Source organism: Aspergillus pseudotamarii (assembly GCF_009193445.1).
Source record: "Aspergillus pseudotamarii strain CBS 117625 unplaced genomic scaffold BDV38scaffold_28, whole genome shotgun sequence".
Taxonomy (NCBI): domain Eukaryota; kingdom Fungi; phylum Ascomycota; class Eurotiomycetes; order Eurotiales; family Aspergillaceae; genus Aspergillus; species Aspergillus pseudotamarii.
Window position 1 is genome coordinate 108,107 of NW_022475042.1, and position 18,351 is coordinate 126,457.

At 47.0% G+C, this 18,351-nt stretch overlaps 9 protein-coding genes across 9 annotated transcripts; 2 read left to right on the forward strand and 7 right to left on the reverse strand.

Moving 5' to 3' along the window:
- Window positions 1-556: 556 nt before the first annotated feature.
- On the reverse strand, window positions 557-1,021 carry BDV38DRAFT_88160 (uncharacterized protein). Its single transcript, XM_032064081.1, has one exon. It carries the CDS (start codon window positions 886-888, stop codon window positions 637-639), a length of 252 nt encoding a protein of 83 aa, XP_031913341.1. The 5' UTR covers window positions 889-1,021; the 3' UTR covers window positions 557-636.
- A 195-nt stretch (window positions 1,022-1,216) lies between these two features.
- BDV38DRAFT_247008 (uncharacterized protein) lies at window positions 1,217-1,770 on the reverse strand. The gene has a single exon (XM_032054616.1). It carries the CDS (start codon window positions 1,496-1,498, stop codon window positions 1,301-1,303), a length of 198 nt encoding a protein of 65 aa, XP_031913342.1. The 5' UTR covers window positions 1,499-1,770; the 3' UTR covers window positions 1,217-1,300.
- Window positions 1,771-2,815: 1,045 nt separating this feature from the next.
- Window positions 2,816-4,621, reverse strand: BDV38DRAFT_247010 (bZIP transcription factor). Its single transcript, XM_032054617.1, has one exon. The coding sequence runs from the start codon at window positions 4,539-4,541 to the stop codon at window positions 3,345-3,347; it is 1,197 nt and encodes a 398-aa protein (XP_031913343.1). The 5' UTR covers window positions 4,542-4,621; the 3' UTR covers window positions 2,816-3,344.
- A 713-nt stretch (window positions 4,622-5,334) lies between these two features.
- Window positions 5,335-7,592, forward strand: BDV38DRAFT_88174 (putative FAD binding monooxygenase). Its single transcript, XM_032064082.1, has one exon. It carries the CDS (start codon window positions 5,418-5,420, stop codon window positions 6,957-6,959), a length of 1,542 nt encoding a protein of 513 aa, XP_031913344.1. The 5' UTR covers window positions 5,335-5,417; the 3' UTR covers window positions 6,960-7,592.
- BDV38DRAFT_293038 (monooxygenase) lies at window positions 7,115-9,175 on the reverse strand (the record flags this gene model as incomplete). Its single annotated transcript, XM_032062153.1, has 8 exons — window positions 8,501-9,175; window positions 8,204-8,453; window positions 7,883-8,152; window positions 7,698-7,830; window positions 7,626-7,643; window positions 7,443-7,579; window positions 7,268-7,396; window positions 7,115-7,213 (listed from the first exon to the last, which is right to left on the reverse strand). The coding sequence occupies exons 1-8, from the start codon at window positions 8,761-8,763 to the stop codon at window positions 7,115-7,117; spliced, it is 1,299 nt and encodes a 432-aa protein (XP_031913345.1). The 5' UTR covers window positions 8,764-9,175.
- A 2,173-nt stretch (window positions 9,176-11,348) lies between these two features.
- BDV38DRAFT_271403 (S-adenosyl-L-methionine-dependent methyltransferase) lies at window positions 11,349-12,619 on the reverse strand (the record flags this gene model as incomplete). Its single annotated transcript, XM_032057310.1, has 2 exons — window positions 11,349-11,668; window positions 11,734-12,619. 2 exons carry the CDS (start codon window positions 12,617-12,619, stop codon window positions 11,349-11,351), a joined length of 1,206 nt encoding a protein of 401 aa, XP_031913346.1.
- Window positions 12,620-12,855: 236 nt separating this feature from the next.
- BDV38DRAFT_247016 (uncharacterized protein) lies at window positions 12,856-13,630 on the reverse strand. Its single transcript, XM_032054618.1, has one exon. The coding sequence runs from the start codon at window positions 13,162-13,164 to the stop codon at window positions 12,934-12,936; it is 231 nt and encodes a 76-aa protein (XP_031913347.1). The 5' UTR covers window positions 13,165-13,630; the 3' UTR covers window positions 12,856-12,933.
- A 2,898-nt stretch (window positions 13,631-16,528) lies between these two features.
- Window positions 16,529-17,047, reverse strand: BDV38DRAFT_283123 (DUF4396 domain-containing protein; the record flags this gene model as incomplete). Its single annotated transcript, XM_032059971.1, has 2 exons — window positions 16,529-16,821; window positions 16,885-17,047. 2 exons carry the CDS (start codon window positions 17,045-17,047, stop codon window positions 16,529-16,531), a joined length of 456 nt encoding a protein of 151 aa, XP_031913348.1.
- A 601-nt stretch (window positions 17,048-17,648) lies between these two features.
- Window positions 17,649-17,998, forward strand: BDV38DRAFT_283124 (heavy-metal-associated domain-containing protein; the record flags this gene model as incomplete). Its single annotated transcript, XM_032059972.1, has 2 exons — window positions 17,649-17,736; window positions 17,847-17,998. The coding sequence occupies 2 exons, from the start codon at window positions 17,649-17,651 to the stop codon at window positions 17,996-17,998; spliced, it is 240 nt and encodes a 79-aa protein (XP_031913349.1).
- Window positions 17,999-18,351: the final 353 nt, after the last annotated feature.

Here is an 18,351-nt window from a genome sequence, read left to right on the forward strand (position 1 = left end):
TTTTTTTCCTTTTTACCTTGCGTGAATCACACTGCATAGCCCAGGAATGTGCATTCATCAGGATGTCGAAATCATAAGCTGATTGGAAGTTGGGGTCACTGAGGCGCTGTGTAAATCACGACATCATCCATCGTATGGACGTGCTTCAAACGAACACACCCGCATGCTGTAATCATCCATAGGCCGATGTTGCCCATGGGGGCTGGGGATGAATCTGGTGGGCCATGAACACAAAGTGTGTTGGATGAGGAAATGGAGAGCGAACATCAGGTGGACTGATATCATGCCTGAGGTCATCCGTTGATGCCTTGGTACATTCAGGCATCGAGAACAAGTCCTGCCGCCAAAATATCCTCCCGCCGCATGCTTTACCAGACAAACCAGACCCTGACCGAGTGGATAACTCTGGAACAGTCCCACCAAAGACACGGGAACATGCTGGAGATGTATGCCGTGCACTTGAACTTTATGCAACATCGCTCAATGCGCCATTTACAGTCCCATTGTGAACTAGCGAAAACCACCCGTCACAAAATTAGGACAATGTCCGGCTAGCCATTTTTCTTTTCTTTTCGTTTTCCTTTCCCTGCTGCATTTTCTTCGACTAGTCTCTAGTTTCTGCTTAGTTGCCGAAGATTATTCCATGTCTGGAATGGCTGAATTTGAAAAAGAATTTCTCGGCGAGCCGAGATCGGCATACCCGGCGGCATCATATCCTGTGACCACCATGTTTGTCCAGTGAACCGCGGGATGAAGTCTCGTACTAGAGAGCGGGAAGATAGGGGAGGAGGAGAAGTTGATCAAGGGGTCCGGTTTCATCCTCTTTAAATAATTGAGAGCGCGGAGGAGTCTAAGGAGGCTTGGCATCAAGACCATCGGGGTCTGCATAGGGAGAAACTAGCTGTTCTCAAACTGAAACAGGGGATTTATGTCACTGATATAGTGTCCGGAACGTCCTGTGCCACAGCAACATAAACTTAAACCTTAGAAGATTATTGATGGGTGGCAAGTGGGATTCACGCCGTTTTGTGTAATTGAGTATTTTTTTTCATGAGTCTCAAGATGCTACAGGACTATAGCGGACAGGTCACTAATTTGGCCCGCTTTACTACCCTTCCTATTGATTCGTTTAATTTATGCGTGTAACTATTGAATCCTTCTGAATAGAAAGATGGATCAAAGGCGACATGGTGTATTAAAGTTCCCCTGTCTATGTCCACAGGACAATGCAGGATTCAATCACCGAGATTACCAAGGCTATCATACCACAGCACACTCCGATATTCCAAGTTTCCGTGGACTATTCGCTGCCACCGGACCAAAGCTCTTCTCGGAAGTTGGCGCGTTCCCGAGAGAACAGAGAAACATTTGTATTGTTTTGAATAATCGGGGGTTGGATAAGAATCCCACACCAGCTTCTAATCATCGTATGGGTTATAAGCTCGCCATCATACTGATATGACAGGCGAGGTTGAACGCTATTGACATGAGCCGGCATGTAGTATCCTTGTGGCTATTGTAGAGAGCTATATGTGTCGGCTACCGTTGGCAAATTATGTTGATTTCGTTTGGTGGTGGCTTTTATACTTACCGTGTATCCATGAGACAGTAAGATCGTCTTCAGCAAGAAACCCGTTCGACCGTGAATGTGTAGTCGCTCGGAGCTCTTATGCTGGCTTTACCGCAGCTGGTCATGTAACCTACGCGTAAACCTGCTTTAGTTGGTTCGCTCTCTCGCAAGAGCCATGTTCACGAATATATCGGTTCAAAGCACCACCCATACCAGCAGACTCCAGAACTTGAAACGGCCTTCCCAAAGCAAGAAAGTTTAAAGTCGAAATATATAGGATTTGGCAACTTATTAGTCTTACGTTCCTCTTGTGATTACCTTGTCAGGTCACCCACATCACTCCTGTCTACGGTCCGGGAATTCTAGTAGCCCATCTGATATGAACAGCGACCGGGCCCCGGGTCCGGAAAGCGCTGGGTGCCGGTGCCTGGGGTAAAATAACCCCAAAGCTTTGTCAAGCTTGATAGTACCGGACAAGCCTTCCGCGATTCCTTGAATAGCCGGGCACATCCTATCTGACGCAGCGTGTGCTCTACTGATCCAGAAACGTGGAAACTCACATTCATCGGCAGCACGGCCAGGTGCGGCCCGACAGGATATGGCAATGCACATCCAGCAAATGTTGCATCAGCTCAACACGTATGATAATGCCTCACGGAGCTCTGGACTGCCGACTCCCCGGATGGTGGCGTGGACTTGGGACAGAGAATAAAGGATTAAATTATCCTTCTGCGCTGGAGTATGATGATCTGTCGCTCAGTCTCTATTGGTGCATCCAATTAGAGTAACGCCCGATATATAAAGAGAGTATATTACCTCTCAGTCGGGGCGAAACAATTCAATCGTATTGTACGGAGTTCGCCGAAACATGCCCCAGAATAACCAATGGAAAAAACTAGGTTCGCCTCGCACCTTGATTGTTGCGGGGATAATAGATGAAGGCGCATTGACCGTGCCTTATTATAACTCCCGCACAGACTGTACTTTTCACGAAGGGGTTACCGGGAATCGAGGACCAAAAGAGAAAATAAATTAGGTTAGTGCATCCAGGTTGCTTAATATCACATTTGAGATGCTGCTCCTGCTGTATGCAACTCTGATCTACACTAGTAGCAAGTATAGGAACATGGGTCAATCAGTATAATTCAGGGAATGCAGCCTCAATATCATGGAGTATGACTATTCGCGGATGGATCCTGCATGGAAGATGGGTATGTGTCGAAAAATAAAATTTGTTGTATAAAGAGCTAGGAGAAATGGTAGACTTAGAGGCAAAGATGTATATGACATATTTACATATAAATGAATCACAAACCGTAAAACTTCACACAAAACAGAATATGTCCGTGCAGACAGAGTATGTAGTACATAGGAAATGGCGATATACACAATTAAACTGGTCAACCACCCTAAAGCACGGATATATATTGATGGGGATTTGTCAAAGCCAGAGCTCAAAGTTTACCCCCACGCTGATTCAGCTCTTTGACATGCTGGTAAAGCTGAGCCAATCATTATGCGTCAACAGGATAAGGCTGTTAGGTCCCAACGAAAACGATGCGACGCTGATTCAGTGCCGTGCATAAGAGTGAACCATCCATGGACAGCCAACTAATAGGATACTCTGGAATCTGATTGCGACAGATCCGATTCGAGAAAAGTGGATGTATTTTTTTTATGCGCAGTCAGACAGGCTGGGGTATCCCTTTCATTAAGATAGACATCATTTTTGATCATTTCTGGGTCTGCCTTGAAAGTGTAGCAATAGGCGGATCTACGGAATGTCGTACCGGATGTGCTCCACATTCATCCCCTTCATCAACTGTGGGTATTTATCAATGAAGACCGAAGTGAATCCCCAGCCACTCCGGTCCATGAAGGTCTGAAAGAATTCAGGCTTCACAAACATGTTGTCGTGATCATCCCAGTCCCAGATGCTCTGGGAGGACGGCCATCGTACTCTACAGGCGCTGATCGCATATCTATAGAGCTCTAGAATATCAACTGTGTCCCAATGTTCCAGTACGTTGACCCGTAGCTGCGGCCACAAAAAGAAGATCAATTCGGGGTGCTGATCGGGCCGCACCTGCCCCGCCACAGGTTGTAGGAATGTTGGCATGTTGGCGAATGCGAGCGGGGTCGGGTTAGCCCGCCATCTTACAAACCCATACATGATCCAGCTTAGTGCGAAACGGTCAGGTTCTCGGAGGCTCAGCCGCCGAAGGAGTCGGTTCACTTGGTCCGCCAGCCAGTTACGTCTGGAGCCATGTAGTAGCTCGAACGGAGACGCTAACAGAGGTAGCTTGGCAATGGTATCCGACAGAGCTAACCATCCCGACCACCTCCGACTATGAGCAGTCATCAGACTATATTCCTTGGGGGTAATCAAGGGGCACGTGTCTGGCCCTGGTGTGGGGTGCAGGTCAGGCATTAGGGAAAGCTCGATAATTTGAGAGGCTGAGGTTGGATTGTCTGACCCCACGGGCCACGTGCTAGTCATCGATGGAGCTGTGAGACCATCGGTAGTTGACCCGAGCTGTGCAGAGTCTATACCATTGACGGACCAGCGAGAAATAGTGTAGATCTCCGGATCCACCAAGACCGTTTCACTGCCTGGACTACAAATTGGTGTCGTCGGTGCTGGTAGAGGGTTGGACGCCAGATATGTTGAAGAATGTGTTAGCCGCGTCGCCGTCGTGCCGTTGCCTTGACCTTCCCAGCTCTGAAACAGACGACGAAGGTGTTCTTGTCGAGCAAGAAGAAGCTCATTCTCCCGTCTAACGCTGTCGACGGTGAGCATGCAGTTCTTGATCAACTCGGTGCCGTGATTCTTCTCGCAATGGGCCACCCGTTCCTCTAACGCTTTCATGCGGTTCTCCCGTTTCTCTCGCAGGTTCTGTTGAGCCCGTCTATCGCGCAAGCGTTTTCTTTCAGACGAGGTTGCCGATGCATTGTGGCGCGTGGAGGACATTGTTTATTGGCCTATATATTGACCCGTCAGACGGTAAAGGAGAAGACAGAGAAAGAAAGACAGTCGTACCGGGAGGTCGGACGAACGGACGGGGGGGGGGGAGTGAGCCGAATAAAGAAGGGTTGCGGAGTCGTGAGCCGCTCCATGGTCTATTAGATTCTCGGCCCATGATCCAGACAGGATCTAATCTTCAAATAGTTTAAATGACCAGGTGGCCATGGCTCTCGTTGGATGTAAGAGACAAAGAACTCGCCCAAAAGGGTTATCGCTTCGTCTGGATCCTTAGGGCACTTTGCCCGTTTTGGCATGACAGGGCGACTAAGCTCAATTGGGCAATAGCTGGCCCAGATCGGACGGAAGACTCTTGATCCGGGGAACAATGAAAGTTCAATGAATGAACCGAAAAAAGATTGCGCTCAGGCCCGGTTTCGAATCAGCAGCCGTTCTTCCGTCCATCGGTCTCAATAACCCCCGACGGACCGACATTGTCCGACCGACGTGCGGAAAACATCGGCGATTCCGATGCTTCAGGCCGATGTATATAGTCAACTGCACTGCCCCTTCGTATACGGCTCGCTGTCTTCGGAAACTATACGCCGACCTCTACACCAAATGCAGAATGAAGGTGGACATTCCAGCTGGGGGCCTAACGTCTCATGACACGATTGCGCGTCGTTACTTGTTTTCCATGTCTATTATCGTGAACTGAGTCATAGAAAGGTCGGGAAGAGGATGCGTTTAAATACGAGCAGCTCGGTTGTGGAATTGTTTTCTCACCATGTTGTATAATAATTGAAGCACAACTACTTTCCTACAGAAGCTTTTGTTCAAGAAATATAATACTCTTCGTTTGAACCACCCATCATATCCGTCAATATGACACGCACCGATGTCCTCATCGTGGGAGCAGGCCCAACGGGGCTCGTTCTAGCCCTGTGGTTAACTCGCCAAGGTATCAACGTGCGTATTATCGACAAATCAGAAGCCAAGGCATCAACATCGCGAGCGATGGCAATTCACGCCCGCACACTCGAGCTATATCGCCAACTCGACCTCGCCGAAGATGTAGTCGCCAACGGCCATAAGATCGCAGCGACCAATATTTGGGCTGGGGGCGTCCATCGCTCCCATGTCCCGTTCGGTGATCTTGGTGCAGGCCTAACGCCCTACCCGTTCATACACATCTACCCCCAAGATCAGCATGAACGATTGTTAGAGGCGCTATTGAATACAATGGGAGTGCATGTCGAGCGTAATCGGGAGTTAGTCGAGTACCAGGAGAAGGAATCATTTATCACAGCGCAATTGAGGAATCTCACAAAGCCACACATCGACAATGACGACATGGAGACCTGTGAAGCAGCTTTTATCGTTGGTTGCGACGGTGCCCGTTCTGCTGTCCGTCAGAACTGCGGGATCGGATTCGAAGGGGCTACATACTCAAAGCTGTTCTATGTAGCCGACATTGAAGGCAGCGGGCCTAGCCTCAATGGTCAAGCACACTTGAGTCTCAATGATAAGCAATTTTTCTTGCTCATGGCGTACGACAACGACCGTCATGCGCGACTAAACGGGGCCGTCGATGAAAGCGCACTGACGAAAGACCTTTCCGACCTCACACTCGACGATGTTGCCCCAGACTGCGGCAAGGCCGTGGGCGTCAAAATCGACAAGGTGAACTGGTTTAGCATCTATCATGTTCACCACAGGGTAGCTGAAGCCTTTCGCAGCGGGCGGGCTTTTCTTGTTGGGGATGCGGCGCACATCCACAGTCCGGTCGGAGGACAAGGTATGAATACCGGTATCGGTGATGCCATAAACCTCGCCTGGAAGCTTGCAGCAGTTATTCAAGACAAAGCGGACATGTCTCTCCTCGATAGCTACGAAGCTGAACGGCGGGCGTTCGCAGCACTTCTGGTCAACACCACGGATACTGCATTTAACGCTATTGCCTCCGAGGGGTACCTGTCCCATTTTATTCGGACATGGTTCATTCCTTATGTTTCTCCTATCCTGTCCAAGTTTGGTCTCGTGCGACAAAGAGTGTTCCGTGGTGTATCCCAGATTATGCTAAACTATCGGGATAGTGCGCTGTCGACTGGCTCGGCTGGTACCATTCAAGGAGGAGACCGTATCCCTTGGGCTCCAGTGGGCGAACTTGATAATTTCCAAAGTTTGAAGGAGATTACATGGCAGGTCCACGTGTATGGCGAAGCCAAAGACATGTTGAAGGAGTGGTGCAATTCCAAGGGAATCCCTCTGCACATATTTCCTTGGAGTGAGAAATATCAGTCGGTCGGCTTGGGAAAAGATGCAGCATATTTGGTCCGACCAGATACCTATGTTGCAGTGGCGGAGGCTTCTGGTCTACCAGAACAGTTTGATCAATATTTAAAAGACAACAAGATCCGATTATGATCATCACTGCTGCTGGAATGATTCCCATTTTGTTATAGATTTGAACTCCTCTGTTCTGTGTACTTGCATTTGTATGAAAGGCGTACCTGGAGTTGTGGTTTCTGGTCATTCACGAATGAGCTACGATGACATATAGCTAGACGATACTCTCTATTCTACAAACGAGAATGTACATCGGTGTCCTTTATATCATTACTATTTCGTACGCGGCGAGCATCCTCCTCCTCACAAGCCTTTCTCCATACTTCTTGGACCTAAACCTTCATGTTAGCAACACCAGAGCCAGGGCCTAGGAATGATACACTGACATCGTAATGGTACAGCCAATGGTGGTCATCAGTCCATTTGTTTTGGATGTTAGCCGCCACAATATCGTCGAAGGAGGTTAGACCCTTGATTAAAGTATCGGATGCCCGGAAACCATCCAGAATATCGTACTGCAGCAATTAGCAGACCGTCAAGAAACTAGACATTGGCACATACCATATCCTTGTAATGCGGCGATCGAACTCTATCGTATAGAGTCAAAGCATCACTGACTGGAAGGTGGCGTTCATGTGCCCATTTCACTGCTCGAGTGAGCACATACACGTCTTCCAGGGCGAATCCCGCCCCAGCACCTGGATGGTGTTAGAATACATTGTGTCTAAGTGGGAGGAAGCATACCAAAGGCCCCAGATAATGCTATTTCAGAATGGTTAGCTGCCGGTAACGACCACTGAAAACACCATTACTCACGATGAGACGCATCCCCAATCAATGCAATAGAACCATGTGAGATGATCTTCGATAGACGCGGCCCTGCGAAGAGGGGAAATTTCTTCACTTCTCCCACTTTACTAAGGACCTCTTGAATAATTGGTGCGAAGTCCTATTATTTTAGTATACATGGAACTAAGTGGAACCGAGTGAGCAACACTCACCTTATATAACACTACAAATTCATCCGGACTAGCGTCCTGTCCCCAGCTGACCGTTTCACTAGTCTCTTGAAGATCCGTTCTCGCCGTAACCTCGTATATACCTCTATTGAGGTTGCAGGTATATACCCACCGAGTGGGGCCGTGCCAGAACGTCACGGCGTCAGGAAAGTTGGGAATGCTTAGAATATCGTCCGCGTGTACAAGGGCTCGGAAGGCTGTTGTACCGGTATAGCTGATGCGATGGTCCGGGAAGGAGAATTGGCGGACCACCTTCGATGCTTAGATCTACTTACAAGCAAGGAATAATCTGACAGAACTTACCGATCGAACACCGTCAGCTCCTATGAGGAGATCCACCTCATCCGCGTGTCCATCCTCAAATCGCAACGACAATGTCTTGTTTGGCAATTCATGGATCTCAACAAGTCGGCTTGAAAGTCGTAGCTTTTCTTTATCCACGGCTTTCAGAAGTGCTTGCTGTAGTACAGAGCGTAAGGCCCTGGCATGTTTATGTCGAGGGAGGGTGTCATGTTGTCCGCTAGATTGTAGTAACTCTCCCGTTCGTCCATTACTGACTCCAGTTACTTTCGTTCAAGTCAAGGGAAGAGACCAACCAACCGATGCTGCACGGAATGGCCATCAGCGGCGCTGAAGACGGTACTCGGATCGATATTATCATAAACACCCAACGCGTCTAACATGCGCCAGGTGTTCCGTTGAATACTTATACCGGCACCGACCTCACGCAACTCTCGGGCTTGTTCGTAAATTCGAAGATCAACAAAGGAGAGCTTTTGAAATTCAATCGCCGCAGCTAAGCCTGCTGGGCCGGCGCCGACGATTGCCACTCTTAGCTTTGGTTTACTCTCTGCGTTTGACATCTTGGCGGTTTATTGAGATGATAGAGTTATCACGTCTAACTCAATCTGAACATTTAATACAATTGCAGGGGCATGCTCAGAAAAGCGCGGAGTAAGCGCGAGGGCCATTCAACATAATACATATAAATTAGAAAACCAATGGCGTCATTTTAATGCATTGTTCCTCATTGAACAACCCGGTAAGTGAGGATTTCTTCCGTTTTCTAGACCCGCACTACAGCACAAGAGCTTATCAATCGAGGACGGAATTAGCCTGGAAATTTCAGTGGTGTGAAATTGCGGAGTGGTCAAGATTTTATGGAGATAAGCATAAGTCGAATGGCGAATCCAACCCGCATCTGACGTGAATCTCGCATACTTGAGTCAGCTTACATTCTACTACTGGCTCAGTAACAACATTCTCTGCTTAATTCATTGAAATGTGCTCCGTACAAACCTTTATCTTTTGTTAAATTTTAATTAATACAAGTGAGTTAGTTACACATGTCCTCCTGGGTTTACCTTTATATATAAAGCAAATACTTGAAATACTAGGTTAAAAGTATTCCAACATTTCCGCCTCGAAAGCTCTTTTTTTGGGGAAAGAAAAAAGGTAAAAAAAAAGAAAAGAAAATAAAAAAAAAGAGAAGCACCATTGACAACTCAGCCAAGTTAAAAGCTTTCTACCTCAGACTTGGTTCTATACATTCCCCGTACCAGTAATCAGTATGCCGTTCATGTATATTAAACGGCTTGGATTTTGTATGGCTGGGACAGAACCAGCCTATGTATAATGTTCCGAACAAGGAACGAAATTTACATGTACTTGATACACGTGATCTATATAATCTGGTCTGTCGTATCAACTTAACTGGTATCAAATTAGGACCAAACATACCTTGTGGTGGCCTTGTCAATTACTAAAGCTGCTTAATTTCTCTCCAGGCACGATTAGCTCATATCTTTCTTTGAAGACATCGGTGCTCCTTCCTCTGACAATGTAGGTGAACTATATCAAGACTGTAGACATCATTGGATATGATATAGTTATTTTGTTCTTCAAGGCCTGCTGCTAGTTACTAATCATCACAGTTGAATAATGGTTACCAGTCCCCTTACTCAGCCTTCTCAGGAGTCTTTTCCGGGGGGTTGATGAGGAGGTGATTCACAGAGAAAAAAGAGGTCTTGATTCCTATCCGAACAGCTCTTCTGCTCTATTTACTCTAGATATCCACAGAGTAGGCGATAAAGAGATCAGGGGCTAGCCGGGTCATTACGTAGTTAACTAGATGAGTGACTTCCTGCGTCAGGATCTCCGATCCTACCAGATCTCAGCTGGGTACTGCTGACACCACTCTAGCCTGTCTCCACAACAGCATGATAGGGTATAATCATGCCACCGCGGCATGAAGTAGGATTCTTGTTTGGATCTCTATGCCGGTACGCCACGTCGGAATGAGTTTATTATCTATAAAAGGAAATATGGGTCCAGTGAGCAAGCAGAGCTCCAGCCCCCAGCCCTGAGGTTTGGGCGTTGTGGGGAGCCCTTTTTGCAATTGGCGGCGCCTGATTATCAACCGGGAGCCAATCTACGTAGTGGGTCCTGTTACCATTTTACATGAACTCTGGATTCCAATCATTCATAAGAGGTTTCTCACAGTCTAAGCTGTATTTCTTCCCACTAAATTAATTTCGGAGTTAGTACTAAGTAGGGATGGCCATCCGTGGACTGGGCTTTAGATGAGATATTTGTGCGCGTTTGGACGGCGTTTCTCGGCTACGAGCCAGAATCCTGTTGACTCACTCATGGTTTCTGCATCTCTGGAAACGCAACAAGCAACAACAAAACGAGGAAGAGAAAGGATATTGAACACGCAAATGTTAACAAAGTACCTGAAAACTTAGGGCAGTCTTAGCCATAGTGTCAGGTTTGCGAACGAATAGCGTTACTCTGCAACTGGTTTGGGCTTTATGACAGCATGAGGCATTCTCTACCTGAGTGATCAACTACAATCCGGCTTAGGATATGATTTGTGGTGAGTTAACTCCTGCATATGTCATCCTGGCAGCGGTGACATCTTTGAGTTGCCATGGGGTTTGCTCATAATCGCTCATATGAAAAAGGTTTTCCACCAAAACCATGTTCATATTCAGTAATAGGCAGGTGCCCGGGGGACTGGATAGTTCTACCAGTTGAGTCACCACTGCTGAACGAGCTAATCACAGCCTGGAACTTGGATGTTTATATTAATATCTTCCGTAACTCTAGTCCCTGCGATTGCCCGACTGTACCTCCATTTTACTAGAGTAACCACTACACTCCCTAAATATCAGACTAAATTAAGCTTGGTTTCAGGATGGAGGGATATCATCCGCATGGGATGCATAGAACATGACAGTATAGTGCTTTATTTCATTTAAGACAATCATGACTAAGCTCTATTGTTTGATTTCCTGGGTGTCCACTACTTCAGCGAACTATTACATAGACAACATGTTTATCGTATAGTGCGTCGAAAATGAAAGAGAAAATCAAAAGATCGCTGTTTGAGTCCAGCTCCTGATTCCTCGCGTCTACCCTTCATCATGAGTTTACCTGGGTTTGGCTACTTCTTCAACCTAGCCTCCAGCATCACTGTCCGTCCATAGGCGGAGGGGTAGATCTGGACAAGTTCCAAGCCTGCCGCATCAAAGATTTCAATAAAATCCGCCTTCTTCTTCTCCTGACCGGTCATACAAAGAAGCGCGAAATCGAGCCAGTAGAGGTCCATATTCTCATGGGTTTCAACCATGTCTGGGATTAACATATCGCATATAAGGAGGCGCGAAGTAGGTCCCATAGCCGATGCCGTATTCTTGACAAACTCAATGCAAACTGGGTTATAAAAGTCGTGGAGGAAACGGCGCATAAAATATATGTGAGCGTCTAAGAAGGCTTTAGCTAACGGTTTTCATAATTAAATAAGCGTAATGTCTTCAAAGTGTGCTTACTCTTCACGGGCTGCGGCGTAAAAGCGTCGTATGTCATAAGATCGAAGCCTGGGTAGTCCTCGGGGTCCATATTGTTAATGACACCAGGCAAATCTTGTAGGATGAACTTGGCATCGAAAGCACCGTTGATTTCCTTCTGGATAGCAAAGCATGATTGGCCGCGGCCGGCACCTATGTCGACGAGATATGGGCGATCGGGATCCTGCTCAACTTCCTCCTTGAGAGATACAAATGGGAACATGCCGACAATAGGCATTAACTGGTCGACCATGAACATACTGGCATTCCAAACCTCGCGACGCTCTGGGTCTGGGTCTATCTCAAGCAGCTCGTAATACGACTTACCAAGGTGCTCTTTACCAACTGAGTACAGGGCGGGGGATTTGACCAGATCAAAAATATCGTCCGGCTTGTGTGACTTGAGATATTCGGGTAGGTGGATCCAGGCGCGCGTGAACTCCAGAGTGATCATGAAGAAAGATCCCATAGCCTTTGGGTTGAGAGCGCGCGAGAGGTTATTATGAGCATAGGTGTCTGGAGCGGTCTCAGTAAAGATTCCATTATTGATGGCGACGCGATAGATGCGGTGAATGACAGTGTTTGCGACATTGGTGACCCGGGCCAGCTCATCAGCGGTAATAGCACTGCCATCCTCAGGCATAGCATGGTAGGCCCGAATACTTAGGATAGTATGAAAGGCGCCGGCGAGACCGAAGGATTCCATCAAGCGAGTCACCAAGTCGATAGGCTCCTGCAGGGCAGTGCGGACGCGCTCGGTTTGCTTCAGAACAGCCTGGTGGTTGACCGGGTTGTCTTCGTAAGACTCAAGATCGGCCACGAGCTTTCTCGCCTCCTCAAGGGCCTTGCTAACTTTGAGGTGAACCATAGTAGATATACGGCTTCAAGGCTAACAGCACAGGGTAGTAATGGTGAACCTTAGGTATAGAATAGAAGGGGGCCGTGCTAAAACGATGTATGGGTATATTTGACTAGAAGAACAGCAAGTTCGAGCAACAGGTGCATGAGTCGACCACTTGGACAATTTGCCTTTTTTCGGGATAAGTCCGCATCTATATATGTAAGAGGGGTAAAAGCGGGGGTTGTAGAGGGGCGGAAAATCTAGTCGATAGCAGAAGGTTAGACTCAGTACTATCAAGCGAGATCAATTAGCCCTAGTGGGTTCATGCCATCACTGGCGACTTACACTTGCATGGCTATGGAGATATACCGATAGTTTCCCTCGTTAGTACGTAGTGTATGCACAAGGGCGAATAGATGCATGATTCTGGTTACAAGGATACCTGCTCGCTGCTCCATCATGGCCAAAACTAGGGTTGGGAATGGATTCAGATCTCGAGCACGTGGGTCAACATCAGTCGGCAGACCCACCTGCCCTGCAAAAGCGACGGCTAGTAATTTATACATCTTCATGAGAAGTTTTATGAATTTATGCTGAAATGGGGTCTTGGCGGGTAACCAGCTCTAGTTAGACTTTTAGTCCTTTAGCCAAAATATATTGTTTTTGGTTTTCAGATCTAGTTGTTGTCCACTATTGACCTCAATATGCTTTCATCTATGTACGAGTGGTGGCTAGCAAATGGGAACAGCAAGTATAAACCGACTTGCCGAAGGAGATGTCAAGTTATCAGATGGAACGCTGATCAGATAAGGGTCCCCTGTGCACGTGTAAGGCACAGGTGATGACCATAGGATATTTAGTGCTACTTAGTACGATCTAGGGTCAATGTTGGTCTTTTGCTAAAATTGTGTCACCTGACCCCTAGACTAGTTGTCTTACTGCCTTTTGCCAATTACTTGTTTGGTTATCGAAGCAACATTACAGGGGCCCTCATTAAAAGGCTGCCGGCTCTAGAAGCTACTCGTGCTAAGGTTGTGGTAGTGGGGAGAGCCCAATTGGCAACTACAACACGATATCTATTTTTCGGGTGTCGCTTGTACTTTTGCGCCCTTATAATCGTCGGCAAGGTTCAATACAACCATTCATCTGGATTCATCTTAGTCTTCGTTCAAGCAAAGCTAAATAAGTACTCAATTACGTCATTGTTCAGCTTCACACCATGTATTCATATATTTCCATCTTCCTCGTCCTTCTATTTGAATTGGTTATTGCCCAGAGCTAAACCATGAACATTTAAAGGCTATTTAATTTGTCAGATCATAGTACTGAATGTGGTTCCCACTGGTTCCCACCTAATGAGTCATGAATTCTGAGAAAGTTCGAAGAGAGAGTGGCAGGCTCGTTGGACCGCTCACCGTACTGTCGTACCGTATCTCATGATAGGAGCCCAGGATTAAGCCACAACAGGTGGTAGGTAAAAGCATGTGTATTCTGACAGCCAGCTGTTTCACTCCAAGCAAATTAGCTTTCTATGAAAGAGTCGCATGATGAACTGTCTCGTCAGAGTTGATCTTCATTGTGATATTAACAACTTAATTCTGCTGTAAGGGGAATATTAGATTGTTCCTGACCGTTGAGAGGACGAGAAAAGTCTGAAACTTCTTGATAGCACAAAGTTGGAAACATTCCGTGCAAAATACATAGCGTCAAATTTAGTTGCCGTCGCAATTGGGCTTGTCCCAAGCCCATAGGTCAATGGGCCGATATGGCAGCGTAAGTGAGTCGCTTTTGGGTGGTAATTTCCATTTTTGGAATAATACTTGTGTTGGAGGATGGGCGTGATGCATATAGGGATGAAAACCAGTTGGGAATATGGAACAAGGCTAGCAGAAGTAACATAGGGATATCCACTCAGTTGTTTGCAAGTCTATATTCTTGAAGGTGATTTCAAGAGTCTATACCAAGACTACTGTACAGTACTTCTCGCCGTTTCTGTTCATCTATTTATCTCCGGCTGAACCACCGTCTCTGGATCAATACAGGCTTTGAGGCATGACTCCTGTTCGTAACGGCACAAAAGACAAGTGGCAAGTTGAACCACAGTTTCTCAGGGGCAGTATATCGACGGATATGCATACAGAACTCGGTACTTGTGGCATTATCTGCCAATAAATCGTGCAGTAATTGCTTTGCTTCATATTCCTGCGAGGGCTGAAATGTGTCCGACATTCCGGGACTCATTAACTTATGGCTGACTGCTCGAAAGCGTCGCCATTTGGTCCCATATGGCATAAAAGAAAACCGCATTTCCCAAGACAAAGTGTTGGACACGACAGGCATTGGCGGCTGCGAGGATGATATGGCGGACTGCTTGTCAAGGATTTCCTTCACTGCTTCGGGAGAGTTGAGAAATATACCAGGCCATTAAGCCCAGACGGACACAATAGAGCTCGCCATATTGCTGTACCCCTTTGAGAAATTGGCGGTGCGGTTGCGAAGAGAGTTGTAGAGTGTTTCCAATCAGAGGCAGGCCAGGCGCACAAGGGACCTTCTGTGTATCAGTTGCGGAATACTTCCCCTCTATGGTTTGTCGAGCCGGCACTCCCCTTGACTAATTTCGTGAATGCTGACTGCCCTGATGTAGAATCAAGAATGCCCTGACCAGCACCAAACTTTGTCCAGGACGATGCGCACTCGGTCTATGGTGACGACCGAAGAGGCCAGTCAGGATGCGCCCACGACGGATTCCATTCCTGATCCTTCAGTATGTCACACCATGGGTTTTATTCCTAGCACCCCCGTCATGTCTCTAAACTAACCTTCTCTGCAACAAGACGAGCTACCATTTGATTGGGATATGTTTCTAGATCCGATGGCTACTAGTATCTACCCCACGGGTGGAGTTTGACCGGTAGTCGACCCATTACTTCAGGGTATAAGAATGGGCAGGGGCTAAGATAGTGACTGTCAAGCGTGCTATCCTATATGTGACATTCACCTTTGTGGTCATTTCCATGCAGATAGCAATTAACGTGAGATATAATACTAATGGCAACCGGCACGATAGATCATTCAATAAGGCTATAGATATTATCCTCCGGTGTGGATCGTAATCTTTTAGTCGTTGTATTTTGCCACATTATTGGGCATATGTAGTAGGGTGCGAAAAGAATATCGCTTCTTGACTAAACTTCTGCCAGTTTTATCTTCATCGATATAATCCGATAGTACGGAGTACTCTGTACCTTTGAAGATTGTGAAATCACATTAGCCCTATTAGTTCCCACTAACATTACTGCAGATTTTCGCACCTTACCGTATTCAGCAAGTAAGACATCCGACCCATATTTCGGAGATTCGCCATAACGTCACTACTCAGGAAAATGTTAAGGATATTTTTAAGGTTAGCGGTTGAGATCCACTCGGTCCAGATTCCGGGGCTAGATCTTCAACTTGCCCGATTAGGAAATGCACATCTCCGACATCTTCGGTAGGACTGTCCAAGAGTCTGACGGGTCGTTCAACCGATCGCCCGTCAGGGCGGAAGACTTCGAACATAGTTCTTTTCGTATTAGCACTTGTAATACGCTTGTATTACTGCTCTTGTCGTTCTTGGGGGCTACGTGTGTCGATAATTTAAGTCTTGGGTTAATATATATATATCTTCGCTACATTCGCACTTGAAGTATGGAGATTAGGACATGTTTACATTGAATATGTCTGAATAATAAGGCTTTCTGTCGGGCATAGAATGGTGACAGACGATTGAAATATTCTATCTAAAGTACATGGAAACCATGTTGGAAGTCAACCTGGCCCAGCCACTCGGCTTGTCAATATAGAGAACGGATACGAATAAAACATAACGATCTCGTTTACCACCATTACATATCTTCTGTAATACATGCTATGGTAAAATCAGAAACATAAACCATTTCAATGACAGGCCTTTCCATACTTCTTCAGACGATGGTAATTGTACGGCAACGGAGCAAGATAGCCAGCAGTCATCGACACTACAGCCGCCATCCAGAATTTGGGATCTCCAACAGCCACTACACCTCCCGTGAGATGATAGTCAACGATATTTTCAGCTGCCTCCATTGCCACCATCGAGACCATGCACATGCCCATTGCTGTGCGCGCTGCCATTGGCCAAGAGAGTTGGTCAACGCCCCGTCGAAGAAGTACGGTTTCAAGAATGATCGATGTAGTGATCCCGGACGCCACTGTGTAGAGCCTGCCGTTAGAATGGAGTTGTCGTTGTTCTTGCATAGAATAAGTCAACTTACTGGACGCAGCCATAGTTGTGCCCATGCCAAGTGCGGGATAGTAGGTTTGCAGCATCCACAGCGCGGAGAAGTCACCAAGGGTACAGCCAACAAGGCACCGCAGTGTATTAATCCCTGCTCTTTTCCATGTTGACCGGCAGTTCCAGAATTTTAGTTGCCACATTGATAGTAATGGCCTAATCGTGGTTGTAGTCGAGGCATCTTTCGTGGAAGTCTGACACTGAGGTTGTTCTTTCACTTGGTGGGAAGGGCGGGCTTGGGCGACGAGAAGCTCGAAAAGTATTGCAATGATCGGAAAGCAGGAAGTGGAATAAGGCCTAGGCAATGCCGGGCTCGAAATATTCGACAGCTCTGTTGCATGTTTAAGATGGATTGTTGCGGAGCGGGATGGACCTAGAAGGACGGTGGTTATATTGGGCTATTTGTAAGTTATTGATCCTTCCTCAGGGAACAAATTACGCGAAAAAGGCGCAGAGAAAGACCCACAGTTAGGTTGGCAGCACCATACACTTGGCTTTGGGAAGACTCTACGGGTGCTCGGAGGGACGAAGCCAAGCCAACGGTTTGGGCTCTGGGCACAAATGCCTCACCGGATAGAGGTATTCATCGGCTTATAAGTAGAGAGATAATTCTTCTCCCCATTCACCAGGTCAAATTTTGATTACACACCCCTTGCTGAACTCTTGCATTTCAACATACATTTCCCTGTGACCAACGTCCCTCGACTCTTCACCAAAGTCCCAAGGCAACCATCACCACACACAATGTCCGATCATCGGTACAAATTCAACGTCAAGATGGGATGCTCCGGCTGTTCCAATGCTATCAAGGAGGCTCTTGGACCACTGAGCGGTAAGCAACTACAAATACAACCCTCTAGTGTTATTTTGCATAGCCCACATAGCCCTGTAATTACGTTACGTCTTTCACGCGTTACACTAATGGAGTACGTCTATCAATAGGACTTAAGTCCCTCGATATCAGCCTTGAACAACAAATCGTTTCCGTCGTCGCTGAACCCTCACTTTCATATGATGCCGTGCTCGCAGCGATCAAGGAAAAGGGCAAAGAAGTTCACAGTGGCGAAGCTGATGGGATCCTTCAGCCTATCTAAGCCGAGGTTGGGTGGCCACCAGATAAAGTCTTGCAAGGAGAGAGCGCTACAAACAACGGTTGAGCGCAAGGTGGATAGCAAATTGATGATAGATCTTGAGTAAATATAAGGTGTCTTTTTTTGCCAAGAAATGTAGGGGCGTGCAAAGCCAACGTGTGCGCGTAGATCTCATAAATCTGTCCGAATACAACGCACTCGGCGTGGGTCTCGTGTGTAGGAAAGAATATTCGGCTGTCACATACTACGACGATAGCAAATCAGTCACCATCCACAATCCAAGGATCATCCTGGGAGCCCTCCTCATTAGTGGACCATTTTGACTTCACGCACAAATGGCGCACCCGCCACTCAGG